Source organism: Calonectris borealis, chromosome 1, assembly GCF_964195595.1.
Source record: "Calonectris borealis chromosome 1, bCalBor7.hap1.2, whole genome shotgun sequence".
Classification (NCBI taxonomy): Eukaryota; Metazoa; Chordata; class Aves; order Procellariiformes; family Procellariidae; genus Calonectris; species Calonectris borealis.
In genome coordinates, this window is record NC_134312.1 from 136,778,154 (window position 1) to 136,799,464 (window position 21,311).

General features: G+C 39.8%; 1 protein-coding gene across 2 annotated transcripts in view; it reads right to left on the minus strand.

Annotated features, from left to right (window-relative positions):
- Window positions 1–21,311, minus strand: part of EGFL6 (EGF like domain multiple 6) — a 47,422-nt gene that overhangs the window by 17,487 nt on the left and 8,624 nt on the right. For both annotated transcript variants that reach the window (XM_075135208.1, XM_075135278.1), the window contains exons 3-7: window positions 21,115–21,207; window positions 18,129–18,248; window positions 14,230–14,349; window positions 10,308–10,442; window positions 8,439–8,561 (exon numbers count right to left, since the gene is read on the minus strand). In XM_075135208.1, the coding sequence (XP_074991309.1) occupies window positions 8,439–8,561; window positions 10,308–10,442; window positions 14,230–14,349; window positions 18,129–18,248; window positions 21,115–21,207 (591 nt within the window). The remainder of the gene's footprint in view (window positions 1–8,438; window positions 8,562–10,307; window positions 10,443–14,229; window positions 14,350–18,128; window positions 18,249–21,114; window positions 21,208–21,311) is intronic.

Genomic DNA, 21,311 nt, shown 5'->3' on the forward strand with positions numbered 1-21,311 from the left:
CGACCCTCTGTCATAACCTCATTTGGGCTCCTGTGTAACACAGGCCAAAGAGCCCCTTACATTAATTATTTTTACATTGGAGCTTGGGTTAAAAAAAATTATCCTTCTTCAATTTGTGGGCTACTAAAGATTGTCCATGGAGGTGTGATTCCCTGCATAACAAATGTCAGCCTACTAGCAATGAGTCTTTTTCTTAACTATCATCTTTTGTGAACTTCTCTGGCCTAACTTTACTTGCACCACAGGCTGAAAGCCACTGAAATGGAGCTGCTCCGCCACATTTCATTTAGCTCTAAGGGATATTTATGTCTTAGGGGTAAACCCCAAAACTTCAGAGAGGCATCCAAAAATGCCACATTATTACCTTCTTGCAATTCCAAGGTGGACTAGAACATAAATGTAAAACTTCCAGAGAATTTTACTATTTTATGATTCCTCTTTGCTACAAAATACTAAAAGATTAACCAGCCGTGTAGTATCTTGCAACTTTGGATTCTGCTCAGAAACACAAAGGCTGCCAGAAGTGAAAAAGTGGGGTAAGAAATCAACTGAGATTGTTCAAATCTGTAAAACAAAAGAAAAAAATTTGAATTTGCGGTTTTCCCTATTATGAAGTATAATAAAGTCAAATATCCTCTATATCCAGGCAAAAACTTCAAAACATTCATTGGAAAGAGGACATTTTTACATTTAAATGGTAGCCCTGATTGTCAAATCATGTCTTCCTTGTCAATGTATTGAGTTTCAAGACACAAGCCTTGTCTTTTAAAATTCAATTTTTCTCTCTCTACAATCATCAAACTATGTTTGGATGCTTGAATGAGGGACATTTTTCATAGGAACGATTTGAAGATGCATTTCTAGGGATGTGGGGAGGCAGGATTTGTTTTCCACCAGTGGTGGGACCCAGTAGCAGCGCAAAGGGCTCCTTTGAGACAGTATGTTGGCCAGCTGTTCTCCATGTTCTCTTAAGATTGGAAAATTATCAGTTTACGTGAAATGAGGAGAGATTTTAGTTACGTAGTATGAAAAACTTGCTTACTATCCTTGCTGTAGGATACTAAAACACAGGAGCAAGCCACTTAGATTATTTGAACTGTATCACTAGAAGTTTTAAAAAATTGTTAGGCTACTATCTGTCATTAATATGCTGGACATGATCTGCCCCAGAGCAAAAGAACAGACTAACTGATCTTTTTTAGTCTGTTCCAGATGTATTCTTCTGTCATCTGACAAAGACTGATGGGTGTTTGTGCTGATGGCCAAACTGTGAGGGTTAAATCCAGGACTACTTCGGATCAGTTTGTTCACGGTATATGTACAGTACAAAGCAAATTCAAAGGAGAAATTATGGCAATACTGCAGCTGTTGCTTTTTATCAGCAACATCAGTTGCTGCTCAACATCAGTCGAGGAACACCACTGTGCCAAAACGAGGTCTGGAAGGGTTTGTGTGATAAATACGCAAGTTTTAGAGAAGACATAAATCTGATGAGTTCTAGTTTATGAGATGATCCCATCCCACCATAAGGATTCCACTAGAGCTAACCAAGTCCCTACCTGTCATAGTACCAGAGCTACTGAGAAGGAGAGTGTCCTTGGGGTTTAAAGTCCATGGCAATGGACTTTGAGGCTTGAGACAACGAGGCTTTTGAATCAGCTCAGGATTTCATGACTGCTGTGACATGACCAGTCAGTATGCAATTATACATCCAGCCCTCTAGTGTTGGCCACAGCCTGAATCTGTGTGGGTTAGGAAGAAGGACTGGTAAGCAGGATAGCACACCTTGTCATAAGCTACTGACAGTCTTCTGCAGTTTGAGTCCTTCACATGACGTACCTAGGAGACAATGAGAGCTGAGCAGTTCCAGTGTGCTGTATAAAGGCTCTTCCACAGATGGAGACCATTTCCACCAATGGGTCAGAATAGCCTTATATACTGCTTCCTATCTTTGATTCTCGATCCGTATTAATGCTGTAGTGCCTACAGTCTTTTGGGATTGCAAATGGTGGGGGAGGTCAGCTATTTTTATTTCCCTCTGCTTTTGCTGTCTAGTGATTGCATTATCAGGGCAAGAATATGTTCCTGTTTTGCTCCTCACTTTGTAATAATAAAAACTTTATAGTAGTATTTTGGGACAGACAGACTGGACTTGTAACCTTGGGTAGTACTTTTTTCTGTGTGCTTCTTTTCATAAAAACATAGCAGAAGAAAAAACACCAGTTAATAAAACAGAACTGTAGTCAAGTAGGAAAAGGGGAAAGTTCCCTGAATTTATATTCACTCCTGGAAAATACAATCCTATCACTGTGAATTCATCATATTTTATTTACAGCAAATGCAACTACATGTAGTAGTATCCCAGTATCCCAGTAGTATCCCTAGTATCCCGGGAACAAAATCAGACTCTCTTGGTGTGCCCACTGGTGCGTTCAGATTTTCTGAGGCTGCAGTTGGAGGTATAAAGTAAATGGATGCCAATAAAAAATAAATAAAAATTGAAGGCTGTAAGGTTCTCTGGGTCTAAACTCAGAATGCAGCAATAAAAATTAACAGGAAAGCTTCATTCCAAACAAATTTCCTCTTGACAATCAGGAACAAGAAACTTCAGGCTGCTAATAAAGAGGCTATGGAGATTTTCAAGCCAGGACTGACTGCTCAGCAAACCTGAACATCTGCTTTTAGTTTCTGCTTTGAAGTCTTCCTAGCGAAATGAAAAATTCTTACAGCTCAACATAATAACCTCTGTGGTGTCAGAAAAACAATCTCCTTGTATGTGCAAAACTAAGCAGTGCAGAAAATCAACAGACAGGAGTGACAAAAATAGGGGGATGAAAGTGTATAATCCCCACGTGCTTGCAGACTCCAGTTTGCTGCTGCAATATGAAAATCTGCATGCTCATGGGGACAAAGAGGGACTAGACACCAAGCGTATTTTAGAATATGTCACTAGTATCCTTCTAATCTGCATTCAGCTTTAGAGTAGCCGGAGGTGTGGATTTAAGGCTTTTTATGTCTACCCATAAATTGCAGGAGGAATAATCCAGTGTAAGGACAGACCACCTTAAACTCAGTCTGTTCTGTTGAATCCACTGCCTGTGGACTTGCCTGAATGAACAGCTCACCTTCTCCGACAATCTGGGGTGCTACAGCTGAGGCAGTGATTTTTCAGGACCCTTCACCCGAAGCCATGTATATAAATGCACAGGTGTTGCTCACAGACATTTGTGCATTTATCCATCCACGTGACTGCATAGAGAATCTTAGAAAGTGAAAAGAAATGGATTGCATTTCATCCCAGCTATCCTTTATGCACCTTCCATCAGGAAGCATGTAGATTAACACCTCCTGCTCTTACACAGTTTGTGTTTATTGCCCTAGTATGAAAATATCTCAGCTTTCAAAGGTATTTTATTTCTTTGAATTAGAGAGAGGTGGAAAAACAAAGGCAAATGGTGGCTGAGGGCTAAAAGTAAATCTTTTCTGTCATCAGTTGCTGTGCAAGACTATAAAACCACAGAAATGGCTTGGTGTAGGATATCTAATGACCAAGTTGTGAAAGTTGAGTTGGAAAAAATAGAGAGAGAGAGCAGATGCCAACCCCCTGTCTCTGTGCTGTATTGTGTAAAGGGAAATACTCTGGGGATGATTCAGGAGAGGGACAGACAGGGATCTGTTTTCCTCCCGCATGCCCTGTGAGCACAGCCCCCGCTGGCTGGGGCTGAACATCGGGGGGCTGCAACAGGAGACAGCTTGCTCTGCACTCCAGCAGGCACTGCACTGCTTCCACCTTCACACCTAGCGATGTATTTAAAAACCTGGTGAGAGACAAGCCTAGGAGATTGGCTTACAAGTCCTTTTGTCGCTCCCTTTGTTGCTTCTGTATGTAAAAGTTGGAGAGGGCATGAGGGATACAAACAATAATTTACCATGTTTAGAGGGAGGCTGTAGATGCGAGCAAAGATTAAATCAGCAGGACACGGTTTCAGAAATAATTCTAAAAGTTCTCAACCTCTTTTAGATAGTCTTAAGAGAGTCTGAAAGCTTTCATAGACAGGTTAAAACACTATTTTATGCACCATGGAATATCATCTAGCAATATCTATTTCTAGCCTGTTTCATTTCTAAAATTCTTACCATCTTACTTAGGGAAGGATGCTTTGAGAAATCAGGGCAAGTTCGTCACGCTGGACTGTGCTTAATACCTGACTAAACCAGCCAGCAACGCTTCCAGTAGAGGAAATGTGGTATGACAAAAGCTTAAGTGTTATTCGTTAAAGGATGACAGCAGTATTTGGGTCCATACTGAATTAAACTGTAAGAATCTCACCAGTGATATGACCAGAATCACTTTTTAAGCTTTGAAATTTTATGATGTCAAACCCAGTTTTTCTCAGGCAAGTTAATAAGAAAGCAAAATCATATATGGGTTTTAGGAGTTACCCTATGAGCAAAAAAGGAACCCGAGTAATACAAAAGGGACAAAGGGAGTTGTCATGACTCTATAGTGCTGTTTAGATATCCAGCAAAGCATAATGAAGAATAGTGGCCTCTGCCTCCAGCCAGGCAATAACAAGAGTGCCATTGTTGAGCTCCTTAGAGTGATGCCTGAAGGTTATAGGCTTTAAGTTAGTACTGCTTTTTCCTGTTATTTTGTAGTTTCCTACCAAAAAAGTGAATCAAAAATAAGTTCATTTTCCCCCCAGGAATCTTAATTGCCTATGGAACCTTGTGAGACCCTATTCTTCAATAAAAGCTGGAATACACAGAGAAGCATGTGGTGAGGGAAATGTGGTTTTTCAATGCACAATAGGAAATCAGGAAACACATGAACCTGAGAACAGCAACAGATTGCAACAAGATAGAGGCCAGATGTGGAAATGGCTAGGACACTTTTAGGGAGCATTTGAAAGGTTACACCTCTATGGATTCTCAAATAAAATGTATGCTAGAGACAGTTCAGAAACAACCTCCAACGTTTCATGCATATAGGAGTGTTGAATGGCAAAAGGGTGCCTGAACAATCACAGGTCGTATCCATACAAGCAGCCCTGTTTGCAGCCTGATGTTTCAGCAGGTTTCTCCTAAGTTAGTCTATTGACATACATATTAAATGAAATAATTTCTGCCAACTTCTGTGCAAAGGTGAATTTTACATTACTTCACTTATTAGGTTATTTGGTAGCATGAGGAGATGTAGCCATAGAAGTTTCATTATAAACAATGTGCTTAGTTACTCACATTTCATACTCTGAAAATTAAGCTATATATTAAAATGTTTTCATTTTTTATAAAAAGCTAATACTGCTGCCAGTTTGTTATATACTAGAGACAATTGCTATAAAGAATTAATGGTTCCCTGTGAAAACAGGATTCCCACCCTGTGGGAATAATTCTGTGGAGTACTGAGGACATATTTAAGAAGCCTTTCGTTTAGCTGCAGCACAACCCCAGGCCCATCTCTTGGGAGCTGGGGTGGGCTGCAGGAGCTGCAGCCGCTGCCACCAAAAGAAATGTGAAGCCACAGCCTCCAGCCCCTAAATTCCCAGGATGGTGTTCTCATCCTATTAAATCCATCAGGAAAACTTCCTTTGACTTCATAAAGCCAAAGGTTTTCCACAATTGCCGTATGACGTGGAGAACACTTAGCATTTCAGTGTAGGTTGGTACATCTAATTGCTGTTTGTGTCACTGTTCGAAAAAACATTTTCCCCGATAGCAAAATGCGTGTCCTGCCCCCATCAGTTACACTGATCAGGCTTTTTTGAGGGTTGCAGTAAAAATCAATTATTGAAACATTCAAGGTTAAAAGAACCTCCTCCTCTTCCCTTTAAAAAAAGGTGCATGTGTGGGAATTACTACCAGATAAACCAGTCTCTTTTTAGCACCCCTGCTTTTCAGGTTTTACCTACCACTGACTCTGTATATTGTTGTATACATCTTTCTAGCTAGACCCTTGCTTTTTGACCTTCTGCCTACGGCTCTGATTTCTCTCATTACTGTGCGTTATTCTTTATCCTGCCTTGCATTAAATCTCTTTTTTACTTAGTGTGTTCTACTAAATTTATGAATGCACAGCTCCTGCCTCTTCTAAACAACTAATGGACTTCAGTAATTGGAAATATGACATGAGGAAGTATGCAGAGAGAGAGAAAACAATTTAAGAGAAAAACCAGTAAGAAAATAGAAATAATCTATCTTTAGCACTGATTTTTTTACAGGGCTAGACATTAAAAAATGCGTCTTAGCCTCTCCACAAGCTAAAATATTTCCTTTGTTTATATTTAAGCAAGCATTCCTGTTGAATTGTTTCTGCTTGAGGAAAGAATATTTTATACATAGACTTGGTCAAAAAGATATTTTCCTTTGAAATGTTCAGCTTCTTGTTAAAAAGAAAAAAAACACACACACACACCCCCCAAGACCCTTTTGCTCAGAGATGTATTTGTTTAACATTTCATCTGTGGTACATTTTGTTTTAACAGAACCATACCAAGGTGTGTTATGTCAGTTTGCTTTGATATTCAGTCAGGTCTCCAGCCCCACTGCACCCTGCCGCTGCAGTACGCTGCAGTGACATATCACAAGGGATGTGGTCTAGCAAGGAAACTGGCTCATAACATTGAATTTGAGCATAAAAAAACCCTTCTGAATAGCTCTGCTGAGGCAATCTGTGTCCAAATCAATCCTTTCAGTACCAGCCAGGTTTTTCTCGTTAAAAGTAGAAACGTAACAAAATTTTAACTTAGGAGAAATCTCTGTGCTTTTTTATTTTCCAAAATATAGTTTTAGCCCAACTAATGTATGGAGTTGCTTTGTGTTTAACGTATGTTAACGTGCCCAGATTATACAGTTATAGGTACTAACAATAATTTCAGATTATAACAATAGGTTGAAAACTCCACTGGGTTTATCACTCACTCTACTTTTCACTGGAATATCCCATTTTTTAGACCAATTTTGGGCTTGAAAAGCTACATTTGCATAACTAAAAAGAAAAGTATGTAACATTTAAGGTTGTGTTTCAATGCAGCACCAAAGGCATGACAATACAGAAGAGAGATTATAACAAAAACACCATACTTCGAATGAAGAATAAATTCATAAAACGTTTAAGCCTGGAGGAGTGCAATATATATATTTTTATGAATTCCAGCAGTATAGGGTAGGAGAAACAGCATACATACACATGCATATATATGCATAGATATGTCAAATATATATATATACACATACATATATATGTATACATACAGTTTTAGCATAGCACTGTCAAGTTCTTAATCTATAAAATAACCTGATTGAAATCAGATGTTTTGGGTTGACCCTGGCAGGGATCTTCGTGATATTTAGATACTAAGTACATTCTTGGAGTATAAAAACCTAAAATGTTGTAAAATAACTCATACCTGAGATCCAAAGGGTACAAATGGCTTTGGAGTTGGAACCATTGATTTTAAACCAGTGCTCATACTGAGTGAATATATTTAATATTAAATGCAGAGAAGATAATTGTTGATAAACCATCATACAGATAAAGCACTATTCCAAATGCAGCAATACTGATGTGATATTGGAGGTTTCAATTACTATTATAATGGGAGTAGGAACATGAATAATAGAGAGACTCATAGAACATCTGTGATCATGAAGTATAATTATAATACATATCTGATCAAGGATTACTTGAAAAAGATCAAGGAAAGAAGGTTTATATATTAGGTAGACTTCCTCTGCTATAGACAAGAACATTTAAAATGTTTTTGCAATGTCTTTTGTTCAAAAAATTTGAGCAGGACTTAGATGTCCTCCTGAGGAAAACATCTCTAATGACATTGCAGGAGAAATCTCTGCCCGGTTTAATACAGGAATTAAATAAAAAGGTTCATTTTAAATATAAAGACAAGAGCAGCCTTTTTCTTCTTTCTTCTTGGAAGGTCATATTGAATTAGAACCAGGCAAAGACATCTTTATAGGAAGTCTTTAATATTCAATAGACAAACAAAGGCAAAATTATAAGTGGAAAGAGTTTAGCACAGAAGTCATGGCTTTCCTCCCTTCTCTCACGTTTTGCTAAGTTAGCTTGCCACTGCGCAGCCCTCCAAGAGGCTAGCCATGGGAGTTTGAGGAAAATACACAGTAGACTTTTTAAAGTTATTTTCTCTGTTTCTTCAGGCCAAATTCTCTTCTCTGTTCCATTTGCGATTCCTAGTGATACTATGAGACTTGGGGACTCATAGGCAAAATGAATTTGAGCTAGCAATATTTGTATCAACTATGCAATGACTCATACAATAAATATATTATTTCATGGAGAGGTTTGCCTTGATTGGTGTTGCAGCACAGTTCAGCACGATCTTTCCTAGAAAACGCCTTATAACCATCAATTATTGGAGAAAAACAATATAGCAGTATTCCTGACACCCAGTGGTACTCACCAGTGCAATCAAATCCATTTCCTCGGTAGCCCTGTTTACATTTGCATTTGAAGGATCCTTCGGTGTTGAGGCACTCTGCATGGAGGTTACACCTGTGTGTATTTGTCACACATTCATTTACATCTAGGGAAAGATATAAATGCTTTAGTGAAAACTGCATTGAAACCCCAGCTTCATGACAGCCTGTTTGTGCCGGCATCTGTTTCCAGGTATTGAAATTACTACTGTTAGACCAAGACAGAGACTAGAGACCATCGGAGGCCGAAGAATTCACAGTAACGTCAGCTCCAACTGCACAGCTACTGGCATATGCATCCATGGAAAATACATGAGCATCCCAGTGAAGACAAAGTGAACACAGTGATTTTCTGACTGAGAACAGGATTCAAACTACAGGTTGTACACACTGTTCTATTAATAAAAAGCAAAAGGCACCAAGAGAACGTGTGACATCAATTAAAAAACAATTCACCAAATCTTTCTCATTCTTTCATTCACTCTAGAAGAAATGCAATGGAAAGTAACCCTGAGCATGCCAAGATGTTGAGATCTTCTACCTCTAACATTCCGGCATACATATGATGCCGTATGATGAACGTATAATCAGGAAAAATTCAGTAGAAAATACTACGTTCAACTGACAGCAAAATGTACAGGCATCAAGAGTAACTGATTTTGTTCTCCTTTTCCTTTATTTTGCTACATCACAAAGATGTTTTTGATTCCTCCCACAGGAGGGAGCCAGGTTGTTGCACAAGTTTTTGCACCACTTGCGTTTTATCCAGATTGCTTAATTTCTAGCACCTGACAGGTCCTCTCAAAAGGTAAGTCAGCTAGGAGACAAGTAGCAGGAAGACTGACTCAAAAATACGGTATGTCTGAGAGTGAGATTCAGGTTTGCAGATAAAGTCCTGACTCCTGAGACCTCTCCAGTTTTTCCCCCATGCACACATACTGTATGAAAAAGCAAGTATTTTTTTCCACTTCAAGACTCTCGGGGTTTGCTTACAACAGGAAATGCAAACTTGAGTCTCCAAAACCTGCCTTATGATCTCCCTCCCACCCCTAACTCCCAATACCAAGCAAATATAAACAAAACTCATGCATTCTCTTTTGTATATACTTCTTGTAGTAGTTCCAACCCTTCCAGGCCCTTGTGTAGTCAACTGCTTGAACAATACTGCTGCAGTGCCTGCTGCAGTAACTTACACTTTGTTGTTCTTCCACCATTCAGCTAATGGATTGAAACAGGAGTAAAGGTGTTTTGACATTTGTTTTAACACCTGGGCATGTCAAGATAACTTTCTGCCTGTATTTATTTTTGTTTGGGAGAAACTTAGGCATGCAAGAGAGACCTGAAAAGTAATTAAAACCTACTATTTTCATACTTTTTTTTTAAAGTTCTGTACTGTCCATCCAAACAACCGGTTTTACAGTCACGAAGGCACTTGATTCATATTCCTCATTAACGACACAAAAAAAGGAAAAAAAAAGACTGTGGGACTGCTTGTTCATCACAGGTTGAAAGCCAAGAGGACAAAAAATGGCTCTTTAACTCAACCTGTACCAGAAGTAGCACTTCTTTGTAGTCAACTGTTGCTAATATACTACAAGCCCTTGCACATCTTGACTTGGCACAACGAGACAATTTAATTTGCAAGTGCCAGTGATTAGGTTTTTCATAAGGGCACAGAGAAAACCCAGAGAAAAGTTCAAAGTGTCACCAAGAGTATTCTTAGTGATATCTTTTATCCATTTCTGAGGCAGTATCCCCAGACTAGGCCAACATGCTTCAGGCAATGACAGGAAATATGCATGGTGTGGGAATGAAAAAGAATGACGAAGGAAAACTCATGGGCTAAATCTTACCTACACAGTCATAACGGCCCCTGACGTATTTCAGTTCATAACCAAGCTGGCACTTGCAGTAGTAGCTTCCAAATGTGTTGACACATCTGCGGTTGTAAGAGCAGACAGCTTTGCCAGTGGAGCACTCATCAATGTCTAGAGCAGGAGAAGGGATTCTGGTCAGATCCATGAGAAAGTAAACCAGGAAAGCAAGAACTAGTTGGGATTTGCGCGGGAATGCTTTGGTCTTGGCCATCACAAGTTGTTTAATAAAAAAGTCCTATAATTTTACACTTGGGCATGGCTTTTGCATGCGGTAATATGAATGAAGCAGCAGAATGTGAACTAGCTTCATGGGAGATTTTGAGACCTGGCACAGTACAAGAAAGGGTAACTGGCAGTGGGGATTCTCCCCACTGGGGACAATGATTTGCCCTCAGGTCATGGAGCAGGCTCAGGAAGAACTCCACAAATTCCATTATTTCACTGGGAAAGGAAATGTCAGAGAATAGTTTAAGAGAAAGCCCCACAAAGAGGAAACCGAGAGCACCAGCAGCTCTTTCTACTGAATCTCTGCAGCTCTCCTTGCTGGGCTACGTCAAGACAGAGCAGGGAGAGAGTTTCCAGACTGCGAGTGGTCCGCCAAGCAAGGTAGATGTCAGGGATGGATGTTTTGGAGAGAGAAAGAGGAGGCTTGGTATGGGAGGAGCCTAAGAACATTATTCAACAACCATTGTAATTAAATGTTACTAATTTGATTTCTTTTGTTGTAACGCCAAGTTTAAAATAGTGCCAATTACGATATTTGGCATTTGTCCTTCCCTATCACATTTTAGCACATAGCAGTGACTTTGCACGTAATTCATCATACCACACTGCTGCCCTTTACAGCTTAGAACTGCTTAGAAGTGCTGCAGGACACCACATTTGTCTTTTATCATTTCTACCATTCTTTTACAGTGCGTAGGTGATGAAAGGAAAGTGGACAACAACGGAAAAATATTTAAACAAACCTGTAGTCAAAAAATCCCTCTTTCTGCCCATGCTACACATTTCTGACGATGGTCTCTGTTCCCTAGCCTCCAGGGCATTCCCAGACCTCTCCAGGTTCTCGGTTCCCGGTGCCTCTGCCAGGACCAGGGTCTGTCACAAGTTAAAGGACAAGCCTGCTGCACTCAATCCTAGCGTGAAGTTTATGTCTGCAATGAACACTGAAGACTCAGCATACTCTTAGAAACAACAGGTTTAGGTTTAATTAATTTTTTTAATCTATAATTTTAATTTTTTCTTTCACCTATGCACATGTAGAAGAGGAAAAGTGAAACACATTAACGTGCTGTTCTGCTCTGCAGGTCCAGGAATAATGCAGCTTCTTAGGAGAATTAAGCTAAGACTAATAACCAGGGATTTTCAAACGTTTATCTGTTTATAGTGTTTCTGTGACTAATACCAGAGTATTAGAGTATCTTATAAACTATTAAGCATTATGCTATATGGCAGGATGTTACTATCTCTCTTTTATAGAGGGAGAACTGGTGACAGAAAAACAGTGACATCCCACAAGTCATGCAGAAAGAAGGGGTCTGATATTTCCAACCATGGGACATACCTTTTTGTCTATTTTACCTTCTATCATATATATCAGCATTCCTCCAAATCCATTTGAAAAGGCAAGGTAAATACAAATGAACTCAATACAAAAGAATAAGAAGAGTTGCCTGAATAATTCAATAAGAGATTTAAGAGAACCACTCATCTTGTCTACTGTATTTAAGTACATATGTCTACAATGTTCACCTTCAAATAGCTCTTAAATAATACAAACATGTTAACTATGACTGGTAGTAGTCCGAAAGCCTTGCTGATTACTCAAAGCAGGTCATTTCCAATTACAAACTCATTTCATTTGAAAGAAAGAAATAGCATTCTCATGTTAGAGTGTTTATAGTTTGGAAGTTGAGCCAAGTATCCATATGGGTTTATCTAATACCTCCTAAAAGTGATAAAGTAGTCCCAGGCCATACAACCCTCATATGTGACTTGATATTACAGCTGTGTGTTAAGGAGAACAATTCATACAGTAACTGTCCTTCTACACAGCAGCCTTTTGGTCGATGCATTTATTTAATCTTTTGTTTGAAATGTTAAGTATAATATTGTTTTGGCCGTTGCAGCTAAAATTCATTTTTTATGTTTGAATGTTAAACCTCTCAGCATCTAAAACATTCTTGAAGTTGTAGAAATCATTCAACCAGTATGTATTGGTAAGCGGCATCAGAAATGGATTAGCTACTGTTACTCTTCTCTGCCTGTAAGGTATCATGTCCAAGCTGCCCTTTATGATCTGGAGGACTTGCACCATTGTGACAGAAAGAATGTAAAAATATGTGAAATCATCAGTGTCATTAGGTATGTTGCTAAAGGCATTTTGGTAAACAGCACTTGTTGCAGAAAGTTTTTTCACAGAATCACAGAATGGCTGAGGATGGAAGGGGCCTCTGGGTGTCATCTTGTCCAACCCCCCTGCTCAAGCAGGGACACCTAGAGCTGGTTGCCCAGGTCCATGTCAAAATGGCTTTTGAATATCTTCAAGGAGAAATTTCCATTCTCTATTTTCCATTCTATTTTGGGCAGCACTGGGAAATAAAATATTTCCCAGCTGCAATTTTCAATCTTATATGCTTGCCTGAATGGAATAAAGATTAAAAAACCACAAAATATCATTTCCTGGGGTTGCTTAGGGGTGTTACCCATTTAAAGGCAGGTGAGACTAGGAAAGAAAGGCTAGATTGGGAAAGAGGGAAAGTAGGAAAGAAGGAAACAAAAACCGTTTTCTGAACGATTTTTTTTTTTAACTTGATATTGTTCAAATGCTACAAGTTAGCATTTTATAGGAAAATGTACTTAGTGATTCAAAAGGACAACTTGCATTTCAAGAATTAGCTAGAGCTATTGTAAAGAAGAAATCTGGAACTGAAAATTGTTTTGTTTTTTTCATATATGAAGCTCTGCTACTGGTCCTATTTTAAAATGAAATGGCATAAAGTACATACAAAGCAGTATTTCCCTTAAATTTAAAACAAAGACCATCTGGTCTGAAAAATGAACACTCTCAGAGCCTTTCAGGTTTGCCTGTGAAGAACAGCAACAAGAATATTCCAGCCTTTGGAAAGATGCCTGGGCAGACCCTGGACCTGATTTATCAGGGCACAGCCCTGCAGACGCTGGGGTCAGACGCGGCTCCCAGCCCCCAGCCCTGCTCCTGCTGCTCCCTGACATGCACTTCACTGCCCCGTCTTCTCTGGTTGTTGGAGTGGTCCCTGCTTTGGAGGGTTTGTTTCACAGCTATTGGGTTTTGAAAGGAGCTCATTTAGCTTCAATATTGAAATGGGTACCTTTTCAGCATTCGATTGCAATGCTGTAGCACTGCCTTGTCAGGTGACAATGTAAAATGGTATCACAGAACAGTACCAAGTGTTGTACGTAATGCTTTCTTCATCACACAGGAAACCCCCAGGTAAAGTGATGTTGAGGCTTCTGGAGAAAAATCTGGAAGCTTGTATTGTGGGTTATCACAATAAAAGAAAAACCCATCCAAACACAACCCCCATCCTATAACGCATTATGTCAGTAGGACAGCTTCCTGCAGGCAAAACATTGTAGACAATGAGAGCAATAGGGAGAAACTAAACCTGTTGATGCCCCCAAATTATATCAAAACATTTAATTATTTATTGGGGATGGGACTCGCCCAAAGAATTACATGGCCAATATTATGATAAGCTTTTTAAAGAAGCGTGCAAGCTTTACATCACACTGTGAGTAACAAGAAGCATTATTCAAGCCAGTGAGGAGAGCTAGCTACTTATTAACTTTTCCCCAGACTCTTAAGTTTTTCAGGATCCTATAGAAAAGAAGCTGAGAGTGAGTTCTCTAACCATACCAATGCATGTCCTTCCGTTTGGTCCCAACTGAAGGCCACCTGATGGACAAAGACACTGTACCTCGCCTTTGACTTCTTCACATCCATATTGGCAATTCACCATGGCACATGTCCTAGAACCTGAAAACAGTATTTAAAATAACAAAAAGAACAAACATCTAGGCTGGGATCACCCACTTAAAATTTAGATCTGAATGAATGCAGAAAATTAATCAGAACAACAAATTCCATTCATCATTAATCAAGCTGTTTATACTTTAACACATAAGTAATACAATTCAGGAGTCCATGAGATAGATCTTAAATCCCCCCTCTCCTTCACTTTGTTCTTTCCTTACTTGTCCTTATTCCTCCTTTTTTCTCTGCTCCCATTTTTGTGACTTCTTACTACTACCTTTTAGATTCAGAGACAGAACTGCTCAAAATAGAAAAAAGGTTTTTTATATTTTCTATTGCAATAGTTTTACCATACAGAAAACTCTTATTCAGTAGTGAACTGTATTTATTGCTTACCATTAAACATGCTTCTAGTATAGAATTTGATTTAAAAAAACTATTTAGCCTGATGGACTTAAAAACTGCCCTTTAGTTTGACCCTTTATGGAACAGATACCTGAATTAACAAGGCACTAGCCCGAACATAAGTCTTGGTTGCCATAGGTTGGTTAGGAGTGTGAAATATTGGAGATGACTTTGATTAGCTTCTAAAGAGAAATGTAAGGGTCTAGATCTTGTCTGAGAGGCCTATGAGAGGCTAGAAAAGTAGGAGAAATGTATTAAATATGTAGGGAGATATTTCTAAAATCCTGAAGATATCCAGGAAGCATTAGTGTTATGACACCAGGAAGAGAAGTAGTATTTGGAAGTGTTTACTGGAAGGGATGGAGGCATGTGCAAAGAAAGTATTTCTGGCTACTTCACTCTGGTCATGTTCAGGGAAACAGAACTGTATATAGGGTCTTTGTAAGTGGAAAGCCTGGAACAGTTGTCAACTTATTTGAGACAGAAACCAGCTCCAAGAACTTGAAACTGGCTCACCACTTAGGTAGAAAATTATATTAATTTTATTTTAAAATGCAATGTGTTTATTGGCAGAGGTACTAGCACTTTCAGAACGGTGTATAATAACAGAGTGTACAGAAAAGACAACAATGTGTGCAGGTGCATATATAGCTACAGCCATATTATTTGATTTGAATATAAAATATAATGCCTATTAGTTTTGTGTGCTATTAAAATTAATCTGTTTAATCTGTGGTAAAATTATTTTTCTTAGACTGGTTTGTTTAGACTTTGTGGCTAAGTGATAAATATTCAAGGCCCAGAATTCACTGTATTTGCAAATGCATTTTACTTGTGTATGAATGATAACATACAGGAGGTAACAGTTAAAAAAAGATGGACTGTAAATCATAATGCTTTGTCACATCATCTACTTCGTAAGTGGTAATAAAGAAACTTGCTAAACATTATTCTTCTCTAATCGGTAATTGTCTGTTTTCTCTTTTGTTTGAAGCTCCTATTCCTGGCTTTGGCTAGACATAATACTGGCTTAGATGAACTGCTGATCAGGTCTAGTATAGTAATTCCTGCAGAGTTTAGGTGATTTTGTGTTAGGTACTAACCTATTATCTATTTTAAGCAATGGTCCTCTGTGGCCCAAAGCCACATTTTTCTGATACCCTTCTTCCAGCTCCACGGTCACTAGGTATGGTTGCACATAAGCCCGACTGCTCAGACTAGGTGGACTTCATCTTGCTAAGGAGACTTACGTTGTGGAGAATTTGATTTAAAAGGAGCAACATTATGTTCAAAATGTTTGCCTGAATAAAATGATGAGAATTCTAGAGTTGGTTAAATAACCGAGCATTTAATCTGAGCACAAGCTTAAGTTAGCATCAAGTGAAATGGGAGGCTGGTGGACTTAACCAAGTATAATGACTACTTGAGTAAATAATTTACCACTTCATTTCATAATCATAGTTTCTGCTTAAGAAAATAAAGACTCTTTGGAACTGGAAGGTGGCAGATGGGTTGGGTTAATGAATCACAAGCTGGATGAACATTTTTTGCCTTCTTCACTAGAGCTGTGAAGAATGAATACTTCCTTTCTATGGGAAACCCAGTTTTCCCCCTGAAATTTGGTTTCATTCTGTGTCAGTGTTTGTCGGGGTTCCACTGAGAAATAATGTTTCCGTGTGCCAAAGTAAAATGCAAGCTCCAGGGCTCACAGCTGCTCAAGCAATTTTTTCATATATACTCGACACTGGCCACTACTGCTGCTGAGAAATTCAGTGTTTTGTGCTGGCTTAAGCAAGAGATGGTGCAACTGCGCATTTGGTACAAAGTTAGTACAAATGCAGAGTTTCTTAAGTCAGGAAACCAGTCCTGAACTAAGACTGGCTTAAAGCTAATCCAGCAGAAATGGTTAGTAACAACCTGGATCTAGTTTTCTGACTTGGTTCAGAAGTGCGGCTGCAGCAAGCGTTTGTGCTCAGAGGAGCAGGAATGAGGGATGGATGGGACAAAGCTGCTGCTGGGCTCCAAAGAGAGTTTCTTTTGACTGTAGTTCTGGCTGCCACCAACTTCAGCTGTCCAGCGGCCTTACTGAAAACTGCTCGGTGTGTGATGTCAGCAGATACACAAATTATCTTGGAAGAAACGGAAGGACATATCCATTTCTCAGGCATCTCAGGGCCCCGCAGCTGTTGTCTGCCGGTGATACCCACCACGATTAGTAACGCAGAGGCACAACCCCGAGCTGCGCTGCAGGGGAGGGAAACCCTCCAAAAGCTCTGGCCCCAGGCACCTTTCACAGCAATTTCAGTCTCCCTGCCACGAGAGAGAGAGAGTAGGAGCTCTGGCTTTTCTGCCTGCCCCAGAGCTGGAGAGCCTGCATTCCTGCAAGTGTTTGCTAAGGCTGGGTATTTTTCCAGTTATCCCAAAACTGACAGCAGACTCACCAGATGGACACCCTGCCTGGTGAATGGTTGTCTCCAAGGTTTGGAGATCAAATCCTTTCAGAGTTTATGGTTTTCTGTCATACCCATGGGAAAGATGGTGCTGCACCCCATACAGCTAGGTCCATTGCTTTAGAACAGACCTCAAGCAGATTGTTCCACTGCTGAGACCAACTAGCTTCCTTGTCCAACTGATGCATCTGCTTCAGTCCCATGGACTCCAGAAAGGGTTGTCACCGTGTTACCTAGGATCTTGTGAAATTCAGAGTCAAAATACCTGTACGGAACAGCTCAAGTGAAGAAAAAAAAGTCTTTTCTACAAACAAAGCAATGTCATTGAAAAATAAGAAGCTTCCTCAGGTCTGAAAAATCAGGTTGGCTAAGAAAGCAGAATACCTTCCATTACATTGCTGGCTTAAAGACAAAGAAAATAGGTAGAAATACAGTTTAGCTGAGGCTTAGCAGTGAACAAACCTTTGCAAGAAGCTGATGGCAAGTGTGGGCACAGAAAATAAATGAGTCAGGGAACACACAAAGGTAAAGCAAGGAGTAATGGCATGAAATTCAACACAGTAAAAAGTAGTCTATATTGGTGCTTTGCTTGGATAGATTCATTCATCCCTATTCAACAGATGAACTGGCAGGACTATACACCAAGGTTATACTAGCTGACCTTCATCTGAAGTAATGCTATCAGGGATTTCTACTTCTAGCAGGACAAAAATTCCTCTGAACACCAAAATACAAGTATGACCTAGTTTACTTTACCCAGGTGCTGCCAAATAGAAAGCCTCTTTCAGCTGCTGACAGTACCAGAGAGCTGAGGCAAAGACCCTATCCTGAATAAGCTAAATCCATCCATCACAAGCAGAAAATCTGCTGGGATCAAATGCGATGAGATGATTTTGGTGTGCCTGTCCTATCAACTTTATTACTTACTTGCACATGTGCCATCTGGCATAAGCATGTACCCGTTGAGACAATAGCACTTGTAGCTGCCATGTGTATTCATACATCTGTGTTCACAGGGACGTGGTTTCAGTCCACATTCATTCAGATCTGCAGAAGTCATTGGAATGAAGTGAGTGCTGGGTTTATACACATATATTCATACATATAGGTGGATAATATCGCCTAATGCATTGAATTCCCCACAGTAAAATCGCCTGGATTGAAAATGAGCCAGCCCCTTGCAAGATGAGAGTTTAGCAGACCATCTGGCTGAAGGACTGCTAGCAAAACTAACATACACAGACCTCTACACCTGAAAAACTAATGCAAACTCTGGCCACATCTGGCAGCTTGTTAGGAAGAGGTGGAGGGGTGGGGAGACAATGCAGTTAGTCTCTTTTCCAGGAGTTATTCTTATGGATTTCTCTGATTCTAGCTGGAGATTTTAGCCCTCCAGTTGACCTCTGTACTAGAAAGGCAAGAACATGAGACTAAGAACAGCAAATCAGCTTGAGATAAAGTGAAACAAAGATTTTGGTTTTTTTTTTTGAGCTACGCATTGGCACCAAGGTTATCAGTAGCAGAAATGAAATACAGTATATGATAAGAATTATGTGACTTTAAGAATAAAAGGACAAATGTCAAAAATCTCAAAATCCTGAGAATAAAAGCATCCTAAATCCTTCTCAAAATCCAGGATTTAAAAGGCTTTGCAGAAACTAAATTAATTTCAAATTCCCAATAGCTATCCCTAAGGACAGGGAGAAAACTAGAATCCTAAAAAGTTTAATTTGTGTGGTATAGGCAGAGCAGTGCTGACAATAGTATTGATCCTATGACAAGGGGACAACATCTATGCTTGTGACTTCTGTGAACTGACACCTCTCCTGCTTGTATTTTGAAACCTCATTAGTAAACAGACAGAACTCATTAACAGCACGAGCATACGCAGCCCATTCAACATGTGTTTAATGGTACCTATTACCAATAATATAATTTCAATAAAGATGCAACTCTCTGAGCACTGAGTTTGTGCAGCTCCACTTCTAATGAGAGAAGCATATGTTCTCATGTCTATGCGCCCTGCAGACCACAGAAAAATCTCCAGACCATTGAAAGCACAAACTTCGTGGTGGTTATATATGTGCAGAAGTGTTTGTTACAGTTCAGCCCAGGGAAGAAAAAGAGGGTTGCATTCTGTTATTTAAACATAGGGTCTGTTTGAAAGAGGAAAACCTATCAGCTTGCCAGTCACACTGGATTTTTGTGCTACTGTGGCTCCACTAAATAACCAAGACTCTCATAACAAAGAAACTAGAGGGGAACAAAAGTTATTCCACTTAGACCATACGTTTTCAAAAGTGCTTAGCTGAACCTATCTTGCACAATGCACAGTAATGCACAGATAGCATACACAGCTCTAAAAGAGAACCTATGGAGATAAGGCTAATTTAGCTCAGACTCAGTGGCAGACTAATACAGTCCCCTTATCTCTGTTATTTTAGTCAGCTCATGTTGAGCTTGCTCAGCAGGGCATTCTGCTGTAAGGACAGACCAAGGCTACATCTGCCTGTAAATTAAAAGTGGCTCTGAGCATTCCTGGCTGCTGGAACATGACCACCTATATGGCTGTACTATTGAAATAGCTGCAGGACATTTCTGACCTGTGCCAGCCACCACCTTACTAAAAAATTCCTGGCCGTGCTTCAGAAGGTAGAACAGCCCAGGGAGCTAACAGGCAATTTGCACATGTAGGTCTGAGCGGTGCTTCCACCAAGCCTCAGTCTCTGAATCTGCCACAAGTGCGCAGAACTGATCTGCTTGCGTATGGAGGGCATATCAAATCCAGCCGGAGTTACTGCACAGAAGACGTCTAAAAGCTGGGAGCTTCTCTGTTACCTTTTGGTAACGTTTAAGCTGCCAAATCATTTTTGAAGTTAAACTTCTGGGTGTAGAGGCTGAAGCTGTAAGTGATACCTACATAGCTGTTACACACAACCACGGCTGCTGTTTCACTTTCCTCTCTAGTGGTACTGAGGAATTGACTTATTTCCCTGCAAGCAACGTCAAAAGTAGAAAATATGGAGTTTTCTAAATACTTAACAGTATAGCTTTATAGCGTATTGTTTGAAAGATATTGTGTAATAAATGGGTTGTTTTGACTCTGAAAAACATGAGTGTGTTTAGTATGTCAATGCAAGGTTTTCAAGCAAAGGCTGCAGGTGCTTAGGAAGTAGCGAGGATAGACCCATCCATTCGCGTGGCCTTTATGTCCTGCTTGCCTCACACACCTGCAGTTCATTCATCTGCACTGCAGTAGGATGGCCCCTCTTCATGCACAGTGACCTGCTCCTTTCATCTGATCCAACACAGGGGTCTCATATATTGGAACAGGAAAAAAAAGCTGAGTTGTCACCAATGTGTTAGCTGAAATATTTCAATGTCTAACTACAAGTTCATGGAGGGAAAGTGGTGCATTCAAAGTTTCTGAATATGCAATCCTAAAGGCTCCAAATTCTGTGTTCTCAAAAATACCAATCAGCATATGCAAACAGATGGCATTGGCCCAGGAAGCTTGAGAAATTACATGCCTAGCATATAATTGCATTGTCTTTCCAATGAGAAGGTTAGTTAAGAAAGTAACATGGGTTCTGGATTTGACTTCTGGCTCTTCTAATAATTTCCTATATAATCTCTCCACGCTTTAATCCTCTGACTATAAATATGACAGTTTACCCTTGTCATCAGCCTGCAGGAGATACATGATATAGGTTCAAACTTCTGTGTGCTGAAGGAGGCTTAGAGCTTGTCTGGGATGCTGGAGATGCAAGAGCCTTAAACTCTAAGATCTTCTATGTAAACAAGAAAATATCTTGCTTTACTATTTTGGTAGATGACACAATCCTTACTACAAGATAAGGAGACAGAACATCAACAGTCCGCTTTCTGGAGTAATATACCCACGTGCACAAACCTTGATTACAGGTTTTCCCTGTAAATCCAGGGAAACATTTGCATTTGTTTGGTCCCATGCACTCGCCATACTTGCAGCCATGTCCACAGGTAGCTGGGGGAGTCAGGCAGAGAAAGGAGAGAGAAAAAGAAAAAGTTAGAAATACTCTATCTGAGAACTTTTGCCCTGCTTAGCTGTCTAAAAACTCGTTGCACAAC